A 23,796-nucleotide genomic window follows, 5' to 3' on the forward strand; every position below is an offset into this window, starting at 1 on the left:
AAAAAAAAAAAAAAAAAAAAAAAAAAAGTTAAAAATAATAGAAAAAAATTCTAAGCAAAATATGAAGTATCACATTATATTTATCTTTTATTCATTTACATGTCACGATGGCTCGTATTAATGTTTTAATACAAAATTACATACACAAATATTTCCCATGGCTCTATCAACAAATATATTGAAAGTACGTTTTTAAGTACAATGTAGAAAATAAATTTTCATTAAAATATCCATAATATATATATATATATATATAAAAAAAAAAAACATCATAAATTCGATAAAAACAATCGTAATATAAATCAGTCGATATAAAATGCCTAACAATATTTTACAATGACTACATAATATGAGAAAAAATTATATATTTAAAGGCAAGATCTGAATTTCGATAAATTCTGATAAAACCATATTATGTAATATGGAAAATAACATTTGTCTAGATGTACAATAATTTTTTTATGGTTGTTCCTTGATACTCCCATCTGTCATACCAAAATATGCTTTATTTGCCATTTTAATAAAAAGACCTGTCTCTACTACTCCAGGCATCAATAAAATTTCTTCATTAATTTTATTCCAATCACTCAAATCTTGTGGAAAATGCCAATCCAAAATAAAATTACCATTGTCGGTTATAACAGGTCCCTGCAATTAAAAAAAAAAAAAAAAGAAAAGAAAAAAAAAAGAGAGAAAGAAGTAGGAGTAATATGGAAAAACTATTTTTTATATTATCAATAGACAAATATATAAGATATAACTAATATTTACAGCTTTAGCAACAGCCATTCTTATCTTTACATCGCCGCCATAATTATCTTCAATTCTATGTTGAATAGGAACATATGCCATAGGAACTACTTCGATAGGTATACCTTGCTTATATTGTTGTCCAAGTTTTTCCGAATGTTTTCTAAAATTTATTATATCACAGAACATAACTAGTTGAGAAATAGTGTAAATAAAATATACAAGGACATCTTATTGAATTATAATTAGTAATTATATTACAACTTACGTATAATCAGCTATAATAATAAATTCTTTGGCACATGAAGCAACAATTTTTTCTTGAAGCAAACATCCCCCACCACCTTTAATGATATTCATTTCAGCATCAACTTCATCTGCTCCATCAATGGCACAATCTAACTACGAAGTATTATATAATAAATTATATCGTCAAAACGAACAAGATATCGAATGATATAAAAATATGTTTACCTTTGGAAAAGATTCTAAATCGCCTAATGTTAAATGATTATTCAATATCAGTTGTCGAGCTTGATACGAAGTAGGAATACAAACTACGTGAAGTTTTTCTTCCTTTACACGTTCGGCTATAAAAAAAAAAATGCACTTCTGATAAAAATATAAGCTCTAAATATCAAACGCTCTTGTGGTCAAAGATATATAATATAGATATGATTATACTATGTACAAAATATATAAGGAAAGATCTTTATTGTATGTTAAAAGATTAAAGGTTAAGATTTGGGTAAGATAAAAGTTTTGTATAATACGCACATAAGTTATAATAATTATTTTATTATGATTTGGATATAATTGTACCGAAGAGAACATTTTACATAATAATTAGTATTTTAGGTACGTAATAATAATCTAAAAAAAAAAAAAAAACATTTCGTGAAACTGAAAGAACGAATATATATATAAATATACGAAAAAAAAAAAATTTATATGGAGTACAATACCTGAAAAAATATTATTAATAATTCTTACCAAGTCTGTGTATAGCATGAATAATTGTGGACCCACTACCAATTCCGATTACACTATTATCCTGAAAATTAAATTCGATAATTATAATCAACATAGATAGTCAACATTGTTTTATTAACCTCTAAAATTTCTTTGATACGTTATTTTACGGTCAAATAAAATAATATATAAATTACCTTGACGTATTCATCGATAGCTTTATAAGCAGCAATTTTTTTTGCAGTTTCAAGAGGTCCCATTTTATCTGATACGTTCATACAATTAAATAAAAATTCCACGCCGGTAAAGGCACTCGATAGACCACCTTTCGCGCGTACTAATGTTTTTAAAATCATTCTGCACTATCGATATATGTTTCAATATTGCCAATGTCATTGTTATGTTTTACCAACGTAACAAATGTTTTACAACTTGACTATGAAATTTTCTACAAAAGAAACAAATCTTATTACACAAGATTTAAAATTCTCTTTCTATCTGTATATAAAAAATAAATGTTTAACAATTCACGAGTGAAGTTGCAAATATTTAATATATCGATTAATTCATTCGATATCATAGAATCTTCGATTTCTACACATCACTTTTATATTTCTTCTTGACATTAAACTCGACACATAAAATATTTCATTGAATATGTTGAAGTATGAAAAAACTTATAAATATGTTTGATAGAAATTAATATGATATTTATTTCTAAGATATTCTAACTTATATGTTTTATTTTATCGATTGAAAGTAAGAAATAAACATGGATGCAAAGAATTTGATAATTTCTGAAATTGACACGTATCACTTTGATCGATAATGATCATTTTCATATAATGTATTTCTGATAAAAATATATTAAACAATATTTTAACACTAGGATATCACATATATACGTACATACATTATATATATATATATATATATATATATATATATATCACAAGTATACTGAATTTTGCTTATAAAATAATTAAGTACATACGTATGTATATATGTCACATATCGTATGTAATCACATAGAGACGGAAAAGTAGAAAATGCGCACGCGTTACGAATAATGGGAACTTGAAACGGGTGGCCCCCCTGAGTGGTCCAAAGAAAAGGGGTATAATGTTGAATTCGTTTCTAACGAGATTTATTAAGGAATGTGATACCATTTCAATTATATATGAATTAATTTGGTAAGAAATATTTAATATTCGTTACTCGTAAAATTGACATCTCGGTAAAAAATCTAAAAGTATTGGAATTATCAAACGAATGGTAAACACACTAGTGGTTAAAGTCTGCTTGCTAATCCTCTAACCGGTTGAGTGAGAATATTTGTTTGGTTCGATCGATTTGATATATACGTTTATATAGCTCAACACAATGGAAGCTTTAATACCAGTAATAAACAAATTACAAGATGTATTTAACACTGTTGGAGCAGATGCTATTCAGCTTCCACAAATAGTTGTCTTGGGAACTCAGGTTAGTTAATATTTTTAATTTAAGCATGTAACATGTTATAATACTCAGAATTGTAACATTTATTTGCTTTTGATTCTTTCTTCCTTTGTTCTCATTGTCATGAAAAAAAATTTGAATATTTATACGTACGATGATTCGACTATATTAATCTAATGTAAAATTATTATTTACAATAGTTAAATAATAAGGAAAGAATTATGAAAATTTCGATATTGACGTTAACGAATTTCCCAAATTTTTCATTTCTTTTCTTTTTCTTTTTTTCTCAGTAAATCAGAATAATTGTAACATAATTTTTGTTTGTTGGTTATGTAGAATTAATTTATACAAATACATTATTTCCAATTTCTTTTTAGAGTTCTGGAAAGTCATCTGTAATAGAAAATTTAGTAGGCCGTTCATTCCTTCCTAGGGGAATAGGTATAGTAACCCGTCGACCATTAATACTTCAACTCGTATATACACCGAAGGAAGATAGAGAACATCGTAATGCAGAAAATGGAACAATGGAATTGGAAGAGTGGGGTACATTCCTACATACAAAAAATAAAATCTTTAGAGATTTTAATGATATACGTAGTGAAATTGAAGCAGAGACGGATCGTATGGCAGGAGGAAATAAAGGGATTTGTCCGGAACCTATCAATCTTAAAATCTTTTCAACTTCCGTTGTTAATTTGACGCTTATAGACTTACCTGGTATTACAAAAGTACCAGTAGGAGATCAACCTGAAGACATTGAAAATCAAATTCGTCAACTTGTACTAAAATACATATGTAATCCTAATTCCATCATTTTAGCGGTTGTTACTGCTAATACAGATATGGCGACAAGCGAAAGTTTGAAACTTAGTAAAGACGTAGATCCGGATGGTAGACGTACTCTCGCTGTTGTTACAAAATTAGATCTAATGGATGCAGGTATACTTATTTTAGACTAGAATTCTATATTAAAGGATTATGAAAACTTTCATTCTTTTTCTTTTGGTAATAGGAACAGATGCGATAGATATATTGTGCGGTAGAGTAATTCCTGTTAAGCTAGGAATTATTGGAGTAGTTAACCGTTCGCAACAGGACATAAATAGTAATAAAAGTATTCGAGACGCATTGAAGGACGAAGCTGTATTTTTACAACGCAAATATCCAACATTAGCGAATAGAAATGGAACACCTTATTTAGCTAAAACGCTGAATCGATTACTAATGCATCATATACGTGATTGTTTGCCAGAATTAAAGGTATAATGTCATTTAAATTCTACATATATTAAAATTGATCGTATAACTGTTAATCGTTAATTTCATTTGATGTTTTTAAATCAGACAAGAGTTAATGTGATGGTATCACAATTTCAAACATTACTCTCTTCTTATGGAGAAGATGTTGGGGATAAAAGTCAAACTTTATTGCAAATTATCACGAAATTTGCAAGCAGTTATTGCTCTACTATCGAGGGAACTGCTAGAAATATTGAAACTACCGAGTTGTGTGGCGGTGCACGGATATGTTATATATTTCATGAAACATTCGGAAGAACTCTTGACTCCATCCATCCACTCGCTGGTCTTACTAAGTTCGATATTTTAACTGCCATACGAAATGCGACTGGTCCGAGACCAGCACTTTTTGTACCCGAGGTGTCATTTGAATTATTAGTTAAAAGACAAATAAGGAGGCTTGAAGAACCCTCTTTACGATGTGTAGAACTTGTACACGAAGAAATGCAAAGCATTGTACAGCATTGTGGTACCGAAGTACAACAAGAAATGTTACGATTCCCTAAATTACATGAAAGAATCGTCGACGTTGTTACGCATTTATTACGAAGACGTCTCCCTACTACCAATCAGATGGTATAATTCTCATTTTTTAACTTTACTTATCCAGAATATTATTTGTGTATATTTCTTTTTGAATTTATTTTTATAAAGGTAGAAAATTTGGTTGCTATAGAATTAGCATATATCAATACTAAACACCCGGATTTTCATAAAGATGCAGCCTTTGTGTCTTCGTTATTGAAAAATACAGATATAGATAATATTAAACATAATAGAAAATTACCTTCTACTAGCAACAACTCTACATCTGGTGTTGCAATACCTACCGAGACTGTAAGTAAAATTTAAAGAAAACTTGATACATTTCATGTAACTAGTTTTATATCGTTCTAATAATACGTCTAATCATACGTTTGATCAATTAATTAATATTAGATATGAAATTTTAATAACAAAACATATACTTAATTATGCATTTGTTTCTTTGTCATTCTAATTTTTTTTTTTTTTAATCCGCCCCTTACTAATCATCCACCATGTCTATAACAGAATGTAAAATTGACCAACAGTCAAGATGAGTTGACATCTTTTTCTGAGCAGAATAAAAAGATGCATGCGCAACAAAATCATTGGTTACTGAGTAATATATTGCCACAAGAAAGAACAGAATCTGTTACTTCTGCTGAAGGTTCTCCGAGTAGAACTTCAGGAAATATTTCCCCTCAGCCAAATCTAATGCTCGAAGTACAGAAATCATCGCCACAACAAAAGCCAGTTAATTTACTTCCTGAAGTGCCAATGCAAATACCACGTAAATTAAGTGAACGGGAGCAACGAGACTGTGATGTTATCGGTAATTATAAAAAATATTTTGATATTTATTTTATTCGATGTTTTAAGATATATTATTGTATTCTTTAGAGCGACTTATCAAATCATACTTTTATATCGTACGTAAGTCTATACAAGACAGTGTACCCAAAGCAGTAATGCATTTCCTAGTCAACTATGTAAAAGATAATTTACAAAGTGAACTTGTAACTCATTTGTATAAATCGGATCAGGCCGAAGCCTTGTTGAATGAAAGTGAACATATTGCTATTAGACGAAAAGAAGCAAGTGACATGCTGAAGGTATATTCATTAATTATATGTCTAATATTATTATGTATTTATAATGACCCCGATTTGATAATTTATTTTAATCAATTATATAAAACTTTTCTATTTTCGTTATAGGCATTGACTCAAGCAGGTCATATTATCAGTGAAATTCGTGAAACGCACATGTGGTAATAAATCAATCAATAAACCACGATAGCATCAGATTATAGATTAAAATAGGTATTATTATTGTGTTTGGATAGATAAGTCAATGAATGCAATTATGTATATGCTGAAACACTGTACAAAATTTTTATTCTTCATGCAAACGAAGTTTTTAGAACAATGAAGTAATAATTTTTCTCATCCCAGGCATTGCACTAAGTTTTAATGTATGATAGGCATAAATCATGCACTTACTATATACTTTGCTGTATATATATATATATATATATATATATATATATATATATATATATATATCTGGGATTGTTTAAATACCATAAAATGGAAATATTGCATTTAATATTATCAATGTTATGAGATGTCAAGCATGTACTAACAAACAACAATTATGCGTTTTCCATTTTCTAGTAATTTAGTACAGTATTACTATATTATGATTGCACAACAACAATTGAATACTAAATCGGCGGTACTAAATACATGAGCCTACACGGTATAAAATTAGAAATTTTTCTTTTAGAACAGTTTTTCTTTTTAAGATGATTGTAGATGAATGATAATTTCTCAATTTATTTATTTATCTTTAACTTTATATATATATATATATATATTTTTTTCTTCTTCGAATCACACCTTTTTATTTCTTTACATATTTTATCATTATTTATGAGATATATGATACAAACATTTGGACAAAGATAAAATAGAGAAAATATCAAGAAACTTATTTCACAAAGTCAACGATTGTTTTGTAGATAATTCTAGGTTTTAAGATTGAATATAATACATAAAAAAAATAATACAAGAATTAGTTCTATATTAATTTATAGAAATGCAACCAAAGGAATTATAACATTGAATGAGGCATTGCTGTGTTTTGATAGACTCTATGTTAGGTGTTTTCAAGAATCTTTCAACAAGATCTATATGACTTAATAATTGATTTAACGCTTCTTCATAGCAACCTTGATACATTTTAGAGATTGCATTTACTCTCTTTTCAATTGATCTGCAAAGTTGCTTATTTAATTTTCCATAGTCCAATTTTTCATTACATTGCGAACAATGTTTAATTATATGCATGCCGTTTTTTATCTCGGTAAACGAATAACCAGCTTGAGAACATGTTTTGCATTTATAATTAAGCGTATCAGGCAATGGGAATTGCCAATTATATTTGCAAGCATCGCATTCGCACATAAAATGATATTTTTTCCACAAATACTCGCGCCTTGGCAATTTTCCTTCGCTAAGAAATTGTGGGCCGTAACAATCAAGTATCTCATTACCTTTGTTAATGCAACGTAATGCTCTTACAACAACTTTCCCTATAAAAAGGATATATTTCTTAATTGTTTGTCAGTACAGTGCATATATTTAATTTTCATAAAATATATAATATTAAAGGAAAAAAATCGATGATTATAAAGAACAATTTTATGTCATTATATAATATAATATAATATATATCACTTACCAGATGGATAAGAATGTCGAACTACATTAGGATAACAGCTATGATTTGTAAGACTGACAGTGGTATAAATGGCACAACCTACGTTCCTTGGTTCCCAAACGTGCGTTATTCCATTGTGTACGTTTTCAACGATTTCGTAAGCATTATAATTAATAGCCTGCAAATGTTGCAACGTAGCCGTCGCTAAAGCAATGAATTTTTCATTATCCAGCGAATCAATCCCAATTTCATCCAAGGAAAGAACTAAACACTTGGCTACAAACACTGCTTCTATACTACGAATAGCATTTACGTTAGGATCTACATTCGTACAATGTGTTTCTAATTGTAAAACAGTTGTGTAATCTAATGGATCATATATTTTATTTGTATCTGATATAACAGAGTTTTTTTCTCTTGACTGATGGTGCTTAAAAAACTCTGTATTAAGGCTGGGTGATTTGTGTTTCGTTTCCATGTCATTCTGTTTTTTGTCATTTGGATATAAAACTGCAGTCAAGGTAGTTCTATAAGCCAACAAAAGATGGGATAATTTATTTTTTCCTTGATTAAATCCTTCTTCAAAGAAAAGATTTAATATCATGCATTCATATTTATGATACATCTCCCATGACTCTTTGCGACAAGTTTCTGTGCAATATGAAACCTAAAAAGGAAATATATTTCTGGAATCGACATCCATATGCAGCATGGTTGCACCGAACTTCATAATGATGTAAAGAGGGGTAAAAAAAAGTTAATTATTAAACTATATATATCACTCTTGTGCACACATAAAATCATGCATAATACTAACTGTTTGACACATACGGCAAGGAATTCTAACATTGTTTTCCAATTTAAGGGAACTGTAACAATGCAAGCAATTCCTATCAAGTGCCTCTTTAACCATGCTGGAGGAGAAGGGCTGATCGACGATTAGAACACTTCCTGCGCAAATATCTCTGGTTGCTACAAGATGCCTGCCTCTGTTATTGTCAAATCGAAATGCTACTGCATCGGAACAACTTTTTAGACCGTTGTTTAACTTTCCATGCACAGTAGGTGTTGATACGACGTTTTTTACTATTGTTATTTCGGCAGAAGAACAATGCATAGCACTGCCCTTTCCACGTGTTTTCTTTTTTCGTCGAATAGTTATTTCCAGCTTTCTAGAGCACTCGTGTTTAAGATGAAAACATTCCTTTTTATGTTCTAAGTAAATATTTTTACTTTCTGCATCCTTATCATAAAAGCTCAAAGGAAGCGCTAACATGCATTCGCAATCTTTAAGACATCTTACCCAAGCTCCTAATTTATACCAATGCTTTGCACGCTCTAAAAGAGCATTCATAAATATTAAACTACATGCACTGGCCGCAAACAGTGCTTCGGTAAGAATATTACATGCTTTACTTTCCTCATCCATTTTATTGTTCCCTTCTTTCATTATATCAAGTGATTTCTGATAAAGCAATGCCGCTTGCTGATCATTCTTACCCTTATATGACTTAGTTATCTTTGTATTTAATACACATGGTAATTCGATTATAACTCGAATCATTCCTTGTCTATCTCCCTTTTGTGACAATTCTTTAAAAGTGCTTATAAATGGCTCCATTATTACAGTATCGTATGCTTGCCGACAAAAATCGATAAATATACTGCCACTATAATAAATTTATTCAATACTTAATAAATACAATGTGTGTATTATATTACGTAATCAAAAAATAGATTCGATTGTATGTGAAATTTATCTTTGTTTTGTATATTTAATATGTTATATATATATATATATATATATATATATATATATATATATATATCCATGTTGTATGGTATTTAATATAAAATGTTATCAAATAGTATATACATATATATATATATGTGTGTGTACGCGCGCGTGTGTGTGTGTGTGGTATAGATATAATTATATAAAGTGTTAATTTATAGCGAGATTACTTAATTTATGTGCTTAACTTTAATCTTGTTTATAAATTTTTTCTTTCTTGTCGAACTTAAAAAAAAAAATAGATAAACTATCGATTTAATGTAATATGATCGTTTTTCTTTTTTATCAAGATTAATAATCATATATACATATACACATATATATATATATATATATATATAAAATATATATAATTTGTATGAAAATGTAAATACATGATCCATGATAAAATAACATTAAGCTTTACACATTATTAATTGATATAATTTATATCTACTTGGAATATAATCGATATGATTGATCGCAAAGATAGACATCGCGCTTTTGAAAAAAAAAAAGAAAAAAAAAAAAAATTATTTTTCACTTACTGTTTCGTCGTAGTCATTTTTAGATATTGTTTGTTAATGATCTCTCAATTTGTATCACGACGATTGTCGTACTTGTATATTCTCTCGAACGCGGTTTACTAATGTGACGATTTCTAAAATTAGGTACCGAAGTTGCTGTTGAAATATCTGCCTCGTATAAAGCGTCTAGCGAATGCCAAACATAACGTACATCAAAGAACTTTTTATAATTGTATTTCCTTTTATTTTTCTCTCTTAATGTATGTACATTAAAAATCATTATTGAAACTATATAATAAGGGCTAAAATAATGAAATAAGAAATACTTGAAAATTCGTTATAAAAAAGAAAATATTTAGATCCTCTGTTACGTACGCGATTCTAATAGCGTATATCGGAGAATAATCAATTACTTACAAGTTCTATAAATGTACATGGAACAAAAGAGGCATTATATACAGCGTTTCACTATCTACATTTCGTGAATGCACATAAGTGAAAGATTTTAGAAGATAACTATTGATAAGTGATATTGATCGATCATGATTTTTTTCTCCTCTATTTTTTTTTTTTTTTTTTTTTTTTTTTTTCTTTACAACAAAACAGAAATATATGAATAAATCAGAAAATTTGTTAACTGTTTTTAAATCATCTTACTACTGGAGACAATTATTTTCGATAATACAGCTTTTTGATATAATTATGACCTTTCAAATGGAAAGAATTCTCGTCGATGTCTATTTCCCGCGTTCGATAATTTAAAAATATCAGCGCGGGAAAATGCTATAGATATTATACAAAAAATTTGAAAAAGAAATGTTAATATCAGTTCCTATTCAATGTCGACGCTACAGACTATTTTCGAAGTGTTACCGACGGTTCGACAAGTATGGTAAAGAAGATTACGTGGTGATGGTAAAGAAGATCACGAAAAGATGGTAAAGAAGATTTAAGTATGAATTTAGGTTACATTCGTAAAATCTACAGTATGTATTCTGTCTGCGTTTTAAATATACGATACATAAAATCGATTTATTTAGCCTATTTCCTGAAAGTATAACAAATCCATGAAGTAGTCGATTATAACGATATTACTTAATATCAAAACGTTTCGTAACGATCTAAATTTAGCATCGTAGATTTGTATATAAAGTTTGGAATTTATTAAAAAATGAAAAGATATTATTTTCCCGCCCGCCTACGCGCTTAAAAATTATCTTTTTGATATCTTACAATACAAATGACGTCTGTGGTTATACACGTGCGCAGAAGTTAATTCATGGATTAAATACAATAGCGTACAAAAGTCATAAGTAGATTATTGTTCATCATTGGTATCGAGTGTGTTATGTGGAGCATATTAAGAAAGCATTATGGTAAGTAACAAAATGATAAATATGTAAAAGAACCTATTTATAGGCTGATATTCACAGATCACACGTAACGTATGTCCTGATATAACGAACCATATGATTTTTCAGGAACAAGAAGAAATGTTAACGTATCAAGTAATGAATACTATTGAACGTAAAACTTGTGAAAATGATGATATTGAAAATTCTGACGAAAGTGATAGACCATCGGGTGAGAGATGGGCTCCAGTTGGGGCAAATGATGGGGACAATGACTTTGGTGACGAATATAAATACGTTGATAGTATAGGAAAGTAAGTTCTTCGAACGAAACATTTCTTATTTTATAATGTTCTTTTGTATGTTACGATGCAGTTTTGATTTAATATTTGTAGCCTTTCAAACGATATGGAAAGATTAAAGATTTTAGAAGAGGAGCAAGAGATGCTTAATTCGTCTCTTATAGCATTAACTACACATTTCGCTCAAGTAGGTACAATCGTTTATTATTATTATTATTATTTAGGTTTGCGATTATATTCTCTAGGGTATAACGTTCTTTTAGGTACAGTTTCGTCTACGACAAATTGTCGATGCGCCGACTAACGAAAAAGAGTCATTGCTCAAGGAATTGGAAGAATTTGCTTTTAGAGGGATTCCTGATGTACCAAATAATTTATTATTTGAAAGCAGGTCTATTACACCTATTTCTCCGACATCTTGTAAAGAAAATGTAAGTGACACGTCAAATTATTTTTCTTCGTTTTAATAATGGTTTCTATTACGTACTGCTTTCTTATTTATTTATTTCTATTGTGTGAATGTTTTTTTAATTATTTATTTATTCATTTTTATTATTTTTATTTATTTGCTCTTTTTTATGTTACACTATAAGACGTATAATAAATCTTTTTTATACATCTACTACAAACTGCTTTTATTATTTTTTATCCTTCTATTTTTTATTCCTATATTCTAATGCGTTAATCGTATTTTTAAATGCACTTGAAAATTTGTACAGAAAATGCACATTTATATTATGTAAATACTGAAATACTGTTAGCATTTGCTTAATTCTTTTTAAGGTAATTATGATTATTCTTTTATTTTTTATATTAATACATACAGATATAATTTAATAAATTTATAAACATATCTAATTCAGCAGATTGGAAGCATGGTTAGTGACATAGATGTGGAATCTAAAATGGCATTACAGAGAACTAAACAAAGGGAGTTAATTAGTCAGCTAAAGTCACAATTGGAAGATTTAGAAAAGTATGCGTACGAAATGGGTGATGCAGATTTACCGCAAAGCGTTGTGCTAGAACGTCAAAGTATAATAATCAGTAAGTTATAATTTGTACAACGACTTAAATTATTTTACAATTTCATACGATGCTTCGAATTATTACTTTTAATACGTAACCTTAATATCTCTTTTTTTCTAGATCACTTAAAGGAAAAGTTAAATTTCAATGTAGACGATTTATGTAAGTTACCAGTAGATGATTTAAGGTGGCAAGTTGATTACGCAATAAGTCAAGTGAGTTTATTTTTCTTTTTTTTTTTTTTTTTTTTTTACCACGATCTGTTTTTTTCACTACGTATTTACAAAAATCGTAATTTACATTTAAATTATAATGTAATGTACATTGTATTACAGATAGTTAGTCCTTTAAAGATGAAAGAACAATTGGTGTCCCAATTGAAAACACAAATTGCTGATTTAGAACGTTTTATAAATTATCTTCAAGGAGAAGTGAGTACGGAAACGTTGGCATGCACCTGTGCTTGTCCGGTACATACAAATGGCTCTGCCGCATTTAATCATACTAAAAAATTTGGGAAAAAAGCAATAGATAACGAAAGTAAAACTAAAACTTTGAATACCGTTAAAAAGGTCGTAGCACTCTTACATATGTTTATAATATCACAATTGGGATGTGGTAGCGAACGGGTTCGAAGAAATTTGAATAAAAATTCAATATATAATTGGCGTGATTTAAGAACTAGATTAGACATTGCAGTTGAGCATGTTTTAAGTACTATCATAGAAAACGAACATCAGCTCGAAGATGAAGACGTAGGTGCTGACGAATATACATCTGATTCGGATTCTGCATCAACTCACTGTAATGCAAAACTAACATCTGCAATAAGGAAGCATCTAGCAGCTTCCATTAGAGATTTGTTACAACATGGTTTAATGTCTGATGTACGTTCTAACAGCGTAGTGCCATTTATGGGATGTTTCCATCAAAGAAGTCCTTCCTCTGCTAATTTTATGCATGCTTGGGAACTTATTTTAAAATATTACGAAATAAAAAATGGCCATTATTATAACTCCAGTCCGGCACAAAAATTATCGCAAAGCTTTAATTTAGATCTTGTTGGTAAAGCTACGTCTGCCAAACAGGTACATTTTTTTGCTTCGTTTAATCAATTAATAATTAAATTAACGAATACAAAAGAATTCATTTGATCATAATGGTGGTTTAAATATCATTCATTTATTACTTTCAGAGTCTATTAACTACTATAGGAAACATTATTGCATCACATAGTCCTTATAAACGAAGTCGTGATTCACATTTTAAAGCATTTATATGTGCAGCTTTGAAGTAAGTAAAATTTGTTGTATCTCAGTGTTATAAACAAATAGAAAATCGACTTAATCGTACATATGTATTGTACCTAATTGGATATTAAATTGGTTGTACATTAATTTTTAATTATAGTGCAAATAAGTTGGTGGTTTGGCTAAAGCTCATTTTACAATGCCAATATCTTCTAGAATGCCATTACACATCATGGAGTTATGTGGTGAAAACAGGTATATCTAATTTCGTATATCTACTTCATACGTCATGATAATTTTCCTTTTTTTTTTTTTTATTAGGATTTCAAGACGCGTTTCACACTCTCGACAAACTTACGAGATATAAGTTCGATCTGCCAGTTGACTTAGCCGTACGTCAATTTCAAAATATAAAGGATGCATTTTGATTGATGGAAAATAAAGTTACATCGATTATGATCCTTGTATAAAAATATTATAATTATTAATAAGAACAAAACAAAAAAAAAAAATGTCATGTGACATTCCTCATACGATAAGTACAATTATGGGTGGAAGATAATATCAGAATGTATAACTCAAATAAGTTACTAAGTTTTTAAATCTATAAGAGTTATTACAATCATTAGTATTATCGAGCATTAATTTTTAACCAGTATTTTTTTGTTAGTTCCTACATGCTCGAAAAAGATCATCATTTATGAAGTCTGCAATAAATATTAAGTAATTTCTATCTTAAGATATCATTATAAGAGATATATATTATCAATATTTATCAAATATTATCTAATACTTTTTCTTTTTTTTATATATATATATATATATACATATATTCAAATTAATTAATTAATAATCTTTTCAAAAGAAAATTACATTTTATCATTATCAAAATATATGTTATCACAAATATATAATTAATCAGGAAATGGATGTATACAAGTGCCTGTATATATACAGAGCAACCATTATATACAGTGGCTTATTATAATACATATTTGCACGCAGTAGAGTCAACCATAATATGGACTGAAAAATACAATTATCTTTCCAAATACTTATATATACGCAGTCGATAATTTAATACATTCACAATGCATTTAGAATATTGCAAATATTATTTGCACGAAGTAAAGACAAATACAACAAATAAGAGAATAAGAATTAAATCTAATAAAAAACATTATAAGTAAACGATCAGTTATATATTCGTAGAAAACGAGAAAAACAATTTTAATTATGTATTTCATTTGTAATAATAAATAGTCACTTATATTTAATAATGAATTTTAAACCAAATTAATAACCAAAGAATTATATTTATTTCTTATAAGTAACACATGTATGAACAAAAAATTGTCATTGTCAACCACACTTAGTCCTTAAGTAATTATAATCATTAAATTTTCAAAACTCCGTGAGATATTATTTTATGAGATATTATTTGTACATTAAATAGATTGTTCAACTAGATTATGTACATATGTAGCCAATATTTTATCAATTTTTGTAATGTTATGCGATCTACGTATAACAAGTTTTTCGATTTATTTGAAAAATAATTTACTTTATATAATTTATTACATATATTTTTGTCAAATAATTTTATTTGCATAAAACTTATATCGTATCGTATTCTCAACGAAATTTCTTTTATATACAATTATCAATTAAGTCTGCATAATGCTCACATATGTACATAATGTTTTTTAATTGCATATCTTCTTCACGAGTTTATATTACATCCAATAAATTATCATTAATTAAAGATGAAGTCTGTCATACCAATTTTTTAAAAAAATGTATACAAATGTATGAATCTTATATAATTTTGTCTGTACATATGTGTAGTAATTTTTTGTTAAATATAAGAGAAGAAATTTTATCAATTATCTCATAACCATCATATATCAACTAATTGATAAAAGCTTTTATGCAAAGGTCTAAATATCCATATAAATTAATTGAATAAATAAATAAATATCTTTATCTGTAAACTAATTCAATATGAAATAAAAATTGATCTTACACCAATTTATAATAATATATCCTCCTCCCAACCTGTTATCGTTTGTTATTGGGCTACAAATTAAATGTAAAACGACAAATATGAAAGTGGTTGTTTATTTTTTGTAAAAGTACATCAGTAAAAGTTTGTAGCAGATTTTTTTCAACATGTTTGTAATATAATATCATTGTTGACTCCGCGATATACATTGACGATGAAAATATTTCATGAATTAAAAAATGATTAAAATTGACATATACAGAGCCTTACATAGTAATAATAAATATTATAATTATAGGAACAAATGTATCCTTATAGTATAAATCCTGAATAAATATGTTTGATCTAAGCTAAAATGAAAAAAAAAAAAAAAAAAAAAAAAAAAAAAAAAAAAAAAAAATAATGAAATGACAACTTGTTTAAAAAAAAATGTTATGTATTGTCGAGGAGTCTCAATGCTTTTACAGATTAAGTAATAGAGTTTGTTGTACATAAAATTCAGAATAGAGTCTACATTGTCAATAACAAATTTGAACTCAACGAATTATACAATACCAGAAGTTTTTTGGTCAGAGACAATACGCTTACAAATATGTATTATCTTTTTATATCATATTACATAGATTTTTTCTACTTATGCAGGATACAAGTACACGGATGTTAGTTATAAGAGCACAGAATCGGTGTCTTCCCCTTTTTCATGTACAAAAATGTATATAAAAAGGTATATGGAAGAGCTTTAGTTCCATTATTATTATTATCTTGCATCTTATTACTTTACTTATTGTTACATGCGATGATACATGATGTACTTGTTAGAACATACACATATTACACATTCTTAATACTCAACAAATATGAAGGTATATGCGAATCAATACATCTTGTGTGTAAACATCTATCGTAAATACATTGTTGTGTTATAGTAAAAAATAATCTAGATGCGTGATCTTGGTAGAATTCTGACGTGTTTATGTTTATATACGTAAAATATATAATATAAATCGTCTGAAAATTATTATAAAATATGTATAAAGTACACAAAGGAAATTTCTCTAAAAATATTCATTAATCGATGGATTCTTGTTGGAATGTCAGTGTTAATAATAGCACTTTGTTCAATTTAAATAAAATATTATTTAAAAACATTATCAGAAGAAAATAACATTTAAGAAAAAAGAAAAAATATATACGTACATCTAATACCGATTACCACTATATTTAATATTAAAAAGAACGTATAAAATTTTACTTTATCAGTCATAAAAAATGGAATAATATAAAAGAAGTAGTTAGTTATTATTATTAACAAATTAATTATAATACGTTTTTACTTGACGTTTTGGAAGTCTATAAAAAACGTGTATAACAAATAAGTGTATATGTGTCGTTAAACAATTAATACGTTAATTAAATAATATTATATGATTTGAACATTCATTATATTGTTTTACAGTACCGTAATATAATTTACTTTCAAAATTTTACATATAACAGTATACTCACTTACATACATGCTCTCTTTGGTTCAACATTCCTCATAGTAATTTTCCTTGACATAATTCTTATAGCACACATTAAGTTATATTTTTGCTATAGCAACGATCTAATATATTTAACAAGAAAAAAATTTGAGTATAGATCAAAGCATTGGAGCTAATTTAATATTATCACAAAGACAAAACCATAAAATGCACAATCAAGTTTTATATTGCGAATTTTTTGGATCTCTATATTTTACTAACAGGTCTTAAAAATAATTTTTTACTTTGGTCATATATCTTTTTGTTCAGTCTTAAGTTTATTTAGTTCAGAGTATAAATTAATAGGTCTTGCGTTATATCTCTGTTTTTTATCTGTTCGGTATATAATTATATTATTAAAATAATTTCTTAAAATAAATGGAAATGGAATGTTTTAAGCATTCCTTTAAATGAATGTACATGCATACTCGTATAACTTGTGAGTAAACAAAAATGCATTTAATGTTCATGCATATTTATACACACAAATTCAACATGTGTATTTATATGATGTGAAATTATATAATGATTTTTTATAAAGCATTACTTTCTGCACGATATCGATTATGATTCACATACTGTTCTGGAATGTTGCATAATATACATATAAATCTGCATAGCAAAACATATAAAGAGATATACAAAATGTAAATATATTAGGGCAGTTTCCTTTTACAATCATCCTAAAACATTTGTATAATATTTATGGTTATGTACGTGTATTTGCTAAATAATAGTCGCTCATATTCATGATATCACACCACTGATTATAAATATGAATAGTTAGGACGATAGAATGTGAAATTAAACTTTGAAAATTTGTATTGCAATAGCGATTTAGTAGCTGATCAATTCCACAAGAATCTTTCCAATCCTTGCAATCGTTAATATTTCAAAATTTTAAACGATATTTCAAGCCGGTATGTTTAATTCAAATACAGCACTTTTTCATTATATAAAGATATAAATTATTTGTATACATCTATGCCATAGGATATTAAACTACTTTTTATCCAGAAAACAGTAAACGTATGAATTAGTTTTCGCATGTACTCAAAAGCATTTTGCTAATGATATTCTCAGATCAACATAGTTATTACTAATATATGTAATAGCCACATTTTTTATAAATATTCTTAGCGATATGCCATTAACGTGACATAACAAATATAACAAAGAAGGCCTTTGTATGTAACATTTACATTTTAATAATTACTTACCTTTAATGTGGAGTAAGTAATATATTAGTTATTACATTAATATATATATATATATATATGTATATATATATATACACACACACACACACACATATATATATATAATTAATCATGCACTGCTCCATTTGTATTCAGACATGAATGCGCAAAGCCACACTGTCCGTTTTATTCTCTGCTTCTATTTCGTGTTTTATCGTATCGAGTCGTTCATAAATTGCTCTAAATGTAGGCCTGTCGGATGGTCTTCTATTCCAACAAAGTTTCATTAATTCATATATCGACAAAGGTGTATTATCGGGACATTGGAGAACGTTGCCTTCTTTGATGTACTTAACAACTTCTTCATGAGTCATTCCGTAGTATGGTTGAAGCGCAAAACTAAAAATTTCCCACAAGCATACAGCAAAAGCCCACACATCAGATTCAACAGTGTATTTGTTATAAAGTATGCTCTCAAGAGGCATCCATCTAACTGGAATAGCATCCTGTTCATCGCCTTTATAGTAATCTTGAAGATATATTTTTTGAGATAATCCAAAATCCGCAATTTTTACGATCATTTGATCGTTTATTAAACAATTTCTAGTAGCAAGGTCTCGATGTACAAATTTTCTGTCCGATAAATATACCATTCCAGATGCTACTTGCAAAGCTATATTAATTAAATCCATATGCGATAGTTGAGAGTCTGTGAATGTACCATCTCTCTCTAAGCTTCGAATAATGTAATTCCCGGGCGAACAAGAGCGTAGGAATTCATTTAAATCACCACGTCCCATATATTCAAATAAGAGACACATTGGACGTCCTAATGCACACACACCCAACAACTTAACAATATTTGGATGATTAAATTCCGCGAGCAAACATGCTTCTCTCTCAAAATCTACGAGCAAATCATCTGACGCTTCTTCCTTCAACATTTTTACCGCAACATTTGTGAATTCTTCACCCGGCACAAGACCAGGTGCTTTTGCCTGAAATACTCGACCAAAGGCACCCTGACCTAAATCTCGTACATAAATAATATTATTTCGTGGAAATTCAAGTTTCTCCAATTTTGGATTAAGTTTTGCACTTGTCTTATGATACGCTTCATTGCTTGGCAATTTGTCCAAATCAATATTAACATCCTGTAAATATATTACACGGTAAGTATGACTTTTTTTTATTTTAATTTTATATCGTCATTGTATGCAAATATAGATACCTGACTTTCAGTTGGATTATATCCTTGATGTCTTTTATGAAGTCTTCGCCTTAACAGTATAGAAAGTACAGTCCCAGCAATGATTACAAATCCCAATGAAGAGAGTGCTAATATAAATGATGGAGTGATAATTGTATATATTGTCAAATCTTTTGGATCAATTTCAATTATTGTATCTGTGGTATTATCTGAATAATCAAAATATTAATTAGATAACGAGAGTTGAACGTTTATAAAGATAAAATTATCATCAAATAAATTTGCTTTTTTACATAAACATTTTACCACATATAGGAATATCACAATGTTGCCAGCGTGTCTCAGGATCCATAGTGAAACACCATGGCATAGATTCAATGCCATCTACGTTTCTACAATAATTTTCATCCTTTTGAATTTGTGGAAAAATATCTGGTGGTTTATCATGATTATGTGGAACTTGAGCACTCCATGGTTGACAATCTAATCCACCTTTTGTTTTATTCAATTTTCCCATGTAATATCTACCATTACCTTTGATACAGTCATCTAAAATATGTATCATAAAATAAATAAATGAAATATCTTCGAAACGAGAGTTATATTATTTGACGGTAAGAAAACTTACAAGTGACAAGTTCTTGTTTTATATCGGTTAAATAGGCCTCCGAACAAGTGACTTTTCCTTTGACTATCCTTGGTAAACTTTGACAATCTGGTAAACTAAAATGGCCACGTGACCTGATATAAATTCCTTTTTGCTTTTGGTCCTCGATTATTATCCAGTTATTGAAACAAAAATGATGTACCGCTACGCAATCTTCGTAACACAATGGCAGTCCTACCGATTCATGGCATCTTGGAAAGGCATATAAGCAGAGCATTTGCTGCGACATAAAAACCATATTTATCTCTTTCCGTCGTAATAACAAATAGATATAACTATTATTTAATAAATACAATTAGATGAACACAAATGGACAATCAAATGTATATAAACGTTCAAGAAAAAGATACTTACTTCGGCCGCTGAACGACATGGTTCTACAAGAGTTTCTATTATTTCTTCCCATAAATCCGTCGTTATTTGTTCGTTTAACCATCCACCAGGATTATCGAATGAATTATTAAACCATACTTTTCCAATGCCTGTGAGATATTTTTTGCATATTTTGCCATTATAAAGGGCACAATAACCTTGTGGCACTAGTTCTGTAAAAGATAATAATCATACAATACGATGCTTGATAAAAAAATAATAATATATACATTGAACGGATTGGATTGCATATTAAAAAAATACATACTACTTTGTACAATAGTGATGTGCAAAACAATTGCCGTGAAGGAAATAATCCAAAGCACCATTATTTAAATACAATAATACAATGTTACACACGAAGAAGAAAGATTACATGTTTAAGAAATAATTCCTTTACATAAAGATTTTTTCTTTATCGAATTCACTTAATTCACCTCGTGTCACGCAGCACATTTCTAAGCTAACGTTGAGATCAAACATTTTCTTTTCTCTCTCTCTTTTTTTTTTTTTTTTTTTTTTCCCAAATTACTATATCATATTTTAGAAAAGCAGAGATAAATATTTTTATTTACATATTTATTTCGAACACAAAAGAATATTCTTCGAAGAAATAATAACAATAAAAATATTTTTTGCTCGTGGAATACACCGTTATCAATAAATTTAACTTGCGATGTTAAATCAACACGAGGTACACATTTATTTTCTAAACCGAGCTAGTATATATACATATATATATATATATATGTATATATATATATATAATAAATATATCAATTTAATTATACTGGGAACTTTAAATAATACATTCATTCATTTGTATTAGTAAGTGATAATAATAAACATTTGGTTTTTTCGAACAGAATCTAATTAACTGCTAGTTGCTACCCTTCCACTGACTTCAATCTGTTCAATGATCCGTTACTAGCAGTTACTAGTAGTCTATAGTACTATGGCCTTTATTATACTTAAGCTTAGTTCGCAACGTATATATATATATCAAATTAATAAAAAAACAATGTAAGCAAAAATGAAACAATTAATATCTTTCGATATTAACAAAAAGATATTCTCATATCAATTCATTTCTATTTATTAAATAGTTATTATAATAAATATTATTATAATTTATATAATTATGCTTGTGTATATGTCCTGTGTGTATACAAATTTATAAGTTTACACAGCTACAAAATTCAATCATTTCATTTTAACTCTTACAGAATTCTTTTAATAATTAATTATTAATTATAAGTTTCAATTTATAGATAAACTTAGAGTATTATCATATGTGACTAACTTTAAATTATATTTTTTTATATTTCAAAATAGATGAACTTTTATTGGTTAATCATAATCGACTTATCCAATAGGCCGTATGCTTTGAGAAATATATATATATATATATACAACATATATATACACACATACATACATATATATATGTACACATTAGTTAACTAATGATTCACACGTTCTGTTTTTTATTATTTTATTAATTTATTGAACAAAGTATTTTATTGATTCAGCAATATTATTATCAATATAATTTTTTTTTTTGGATAACTTAAAATCATGAAACTTTTGTCTCCTTTTATTTCATAATAAATTTATCATAGCACAAATCAAACATAAACCTGAATAGAATTTAAAAATAATTATGCTATATTATTGTATTAATGTTGCAATCTTACTGTGACGATAAATGAACAAATATAGCAGTTGTGAATAATACAACAAATCCATTCAATTGTATGATATAGTAAGGAAGAGAGAAATAATATAAGATATCAACTCGAAAGATCTACTCTTGCTTGATTTTTTATCATTCACTTACAAAGAACTCTTATCAGAGATAGAAATAGAACTATTGTTGATTGACCTTTGCAACGTAAAAGTACTTGTTCTAAATGGCTTGGTAAATCTCGAACAACTTGATTTGGTCATAAAAGTATCATACATTTTGTTTTTTGAGTATGGAGCAGTAATATATTTATTATTCGTTAAAGATGGTGTCGCAGTAATCGCTTTATTGTTTGTACTATGCATTTTCATATATATAAGTTGTTTATTTAAATTTTCAAAATGTTTCTTCAGATTATAATACTCATAAGTAATTCGTTTTTCATTTCGAACAGCATCGATGTAACGATTCTTTAAAATTTCGTATTTATCATTCTAAAATATTTTAATGACATGTAAAAGGAATTATTTGTCGAATGATATAATATAAAAAATAAAACTTACTAGTTGATAAAAACATTGCAAAATTATATTGATCTGTTCTGATTGAAAAATTGTTATAGACTTTATTGACGTTAAAATATCGTTCAATGGTGCAAAAAATCGTGATACTTCTGGCATTAGAGGTTCTGTAAGTGAGATGGTTGCAACTTTTGTAGACTTACATTCAGGACATTTGTCCTTAACTACAAATAAAAAATTCATTTTTCCTAAATATTTCTAAGAGGTATAATTTTATAAAATAAAGTATAAGTTTTTTCTAACATGCCTTGTCGTTATGCTATTCTGTTTGATTTATAATTAATTCAACAATTACCTTCTCTTATGCAGTTATAACAAAAAATGTGTCCGCATTGAGTCAATCTAAAGTTAACATCTTTTTCACTGTGCGTGCAATAACATTTATTACAAATATATTGATCCATTATTATTTTTAATTCTAATAATTTTTATTGTAAGCAATATGAGAAAAACTGGAAAAGAAAGAACTATAAAAGTCGATAAAAAATTAATCTTATAAAAGATACACTTATTTTATTTTTAATTTGTAATTCAAAGTATCAAATCCTCATAGATTACGCTCTCTTATCGAATTTTAAATT

General features: G+C 27.9%; 6 protein-coding genes across 9 annotated transcripts; 2 read left to right on the top strand and 4 right to left on the bottom strand.

Moving 5' to 3' along the window:
• Window positions 1–60: 60 nt before the first annotated feature.
• On the bottom strand, window positions 61–2,689 carry LOC122637694 (ribose-5-phosphate isomerase). Its single transcript, XM_043830004.1, has 7 exons — window positions 2,661–2,689; window positions 1,920–2,170; window positions 1,744–1,804; window positions 1,225–1,340; window positions 1,019–1,152; window positions 772–913; window positions 61–648 (listed from the first exon to the last, which is right to left on the bottom strand). The coding sequence occupies exons 2-7, from the start codon at window positions 2,076–2,078 to the stop codon at window positions 460–462; spliced, it is 801 nt and encodes a 266-aa protein (XP_043685939.1). The 5' UTR covers window positions 2,079–2,170; window positions 2,661–2,689; the 3' UTR covers window positions 61–459.
• Window positions 2,690–2,798: 109 nt separating this feature from the next.
• Window positions 2,799–8,136, top strand: LOC122637692 (dynamin-1-like protein). 3 transcript variants are annotated; one of them, XR_006329288.1, is made up of 10 exons: window positions 2,799–3,207; window positions 3,564–4,128; window positions 4,202–4,449; window positions 4,534–5,064; window positions 5,143–5,325; window positions 5,542–5,845; window positions 5,914–6,125; window positions 6,231–6,335; window positions 7,762–7,894; window positions 7,970–8,136. XR_006329288.1 is itself a non-coding variant. In XM_043830001.1 (9 exons), the coding sequence occupies exons 1-8, from the start codon at window positions 3,106–3,108 to the stop codon at window positions 6,285–6,287; spliced, it is 2,202 nt and encodes a 733-aa protein (XP_043685936.1). In that variant the 5' UTR covers window positions 2,799–3,105; the 3' UTR covers window positions 6,288–6,335; window positions 7,762–8,136. The 3 variants fall into 3 exon arrangements, 2 of the variants coding, with proteins under 2 accessions (XP_043685936.1, XP_043685937.1); XM_043830001.1 differs by having other exon boundaries at window positions 7,762–8,136; XM_043830002.1 differs by having other exon boundaries at window positions 5,593–5,845; window positions 7,762–8,136.
• Window positions 6,570–10,318, bottom strand: LOC122637693 (SET and MYND domain-containing protein 4-like). Its single transcript, XM_043830003.1, has 4 exons — window positions 10,060–10,318; window positions 8,555–9,407; window positions 7,759–8,404; window positions 6,570–7,609 (listed from the first exon to the last, which is right to left on the bottom strand). The coding sequence occupies exons 1-4, from the start codon at window positions 10,074–10,076 to the stop codon at window positions 7,101–7,103; spliced, it is 2,025 nt and encodes a 674-aa protein (XP_043685938.1). The 5' UTR covers window positions 10,077–10,318; the 3' UTR covers window positions 6,570–7,100.
• Window positions 10,319–11,035: 717 nt separating this feature from the next.
• Window positions 11,036–15,238, top strand: LOC122637997 (RUN domain-containing protein 1). Of its 2 annotated transcripts, none has more exons than XM_043830588.1 (10): window positions 11,036–11,414; window positions 11,520–11,704; window positions 11,786–11,879; window positions 11,956–12,123; window positions 12,556–12,739; window positions 12,842–12,936; window positions 13,057–13,809; window positions 13,917–14,014; window positions 14,132–14,226; window positions 14,293–15,238. In XM_043830588.1, exons 1-10 carry the CDS (start codon window positions 11,412–11,414, stop codon window positions 14,397–14,399), a joined length of 1,782 nt encoding a protein of 593 aa, XP_043686523.1. In that variant the 5' UTR covers window positions 11,036–11,411; the 3' UTR covers window positions 14,400–15,238. The 2 variants fall into 2 exon arrangements, with proteins under 2 accessions (XP_043686523.1, XP_043686525.1); XM_043830590.1 differs by having other exon boundaries at window positions 12,559–12,739.
• A 2,183-nt stretch (window positions 15,239–17,421) lies between these two features.
• LOC122637948 (tyrosine-protein kinase transmembrane receptor Ror2) lies at window positions 17,422–21,468 on the bottom strand. Its single transcript, XM_043830494.1, has 6 exons — window positions 21,216–21,468; window positions 20,930–21,120; window positions 20,537–20,795; window positions 20,215–20,457; window positions 19,930–20,117; window positions 17,422–19,852 (listed from the first exon to the last, which is right to left on the bottom strand). Exons 1-6 carry the CDS (start codon window positions 21,274–21,276, stop codon window positions 18,851–18,853), a joined length of 1,944 nt encoding a protein of 647 aa, XP_043686429.1. The 5' UTR covers window positions 21,277–21,468; the 3' UTR covers window positions 17,422–18,850.
• A 1,002-nt stretch (window positions 21,469–22,470) lies between these two features.
• LOC122638095 (chromosome stability protein 9) lies at window positions 22,471–23,783 on the bottom strand. Its single transcript, XM_043830767.1, has 3 exons — window positions 23,511–23,783; window positions 23,198–23,379; window positions 22,471–23,128 (listed from the first exon to the last, which is right to left on the bottom strand). The coding sequence occupies exons 1-3, from the start codon at window positions 23,617–23,619 to the stop codon at window positions 22,784–22,786; spliced, it is 636 nt and encodes a 211-aa protein (XP_043686702.1). The 5' UTR covers window positions 23,620–23,783; the 3' UTR covers window positions 22,471–22,783.
• Between the last annotated feature and the right edge of the window lie 13 nt (window positions 23,784–23,796).

The sequence above is a fragment of the Vespula pensylvanica genome, chromosome 2 (genome assembly GCF_014466175.1).
Source record: "Vespula pensylvanica isolate Volc-1 chromosome 2, ASM1446617v1, whole genome shotgun sequence".
Taxonomy (NCBI): domain Eukaryota; kingdom Metazoa; phylum Arthropoda; class Insecta; order Hymenoptera; family Vespidae; genus Vespula; species Vespula pensylvanica.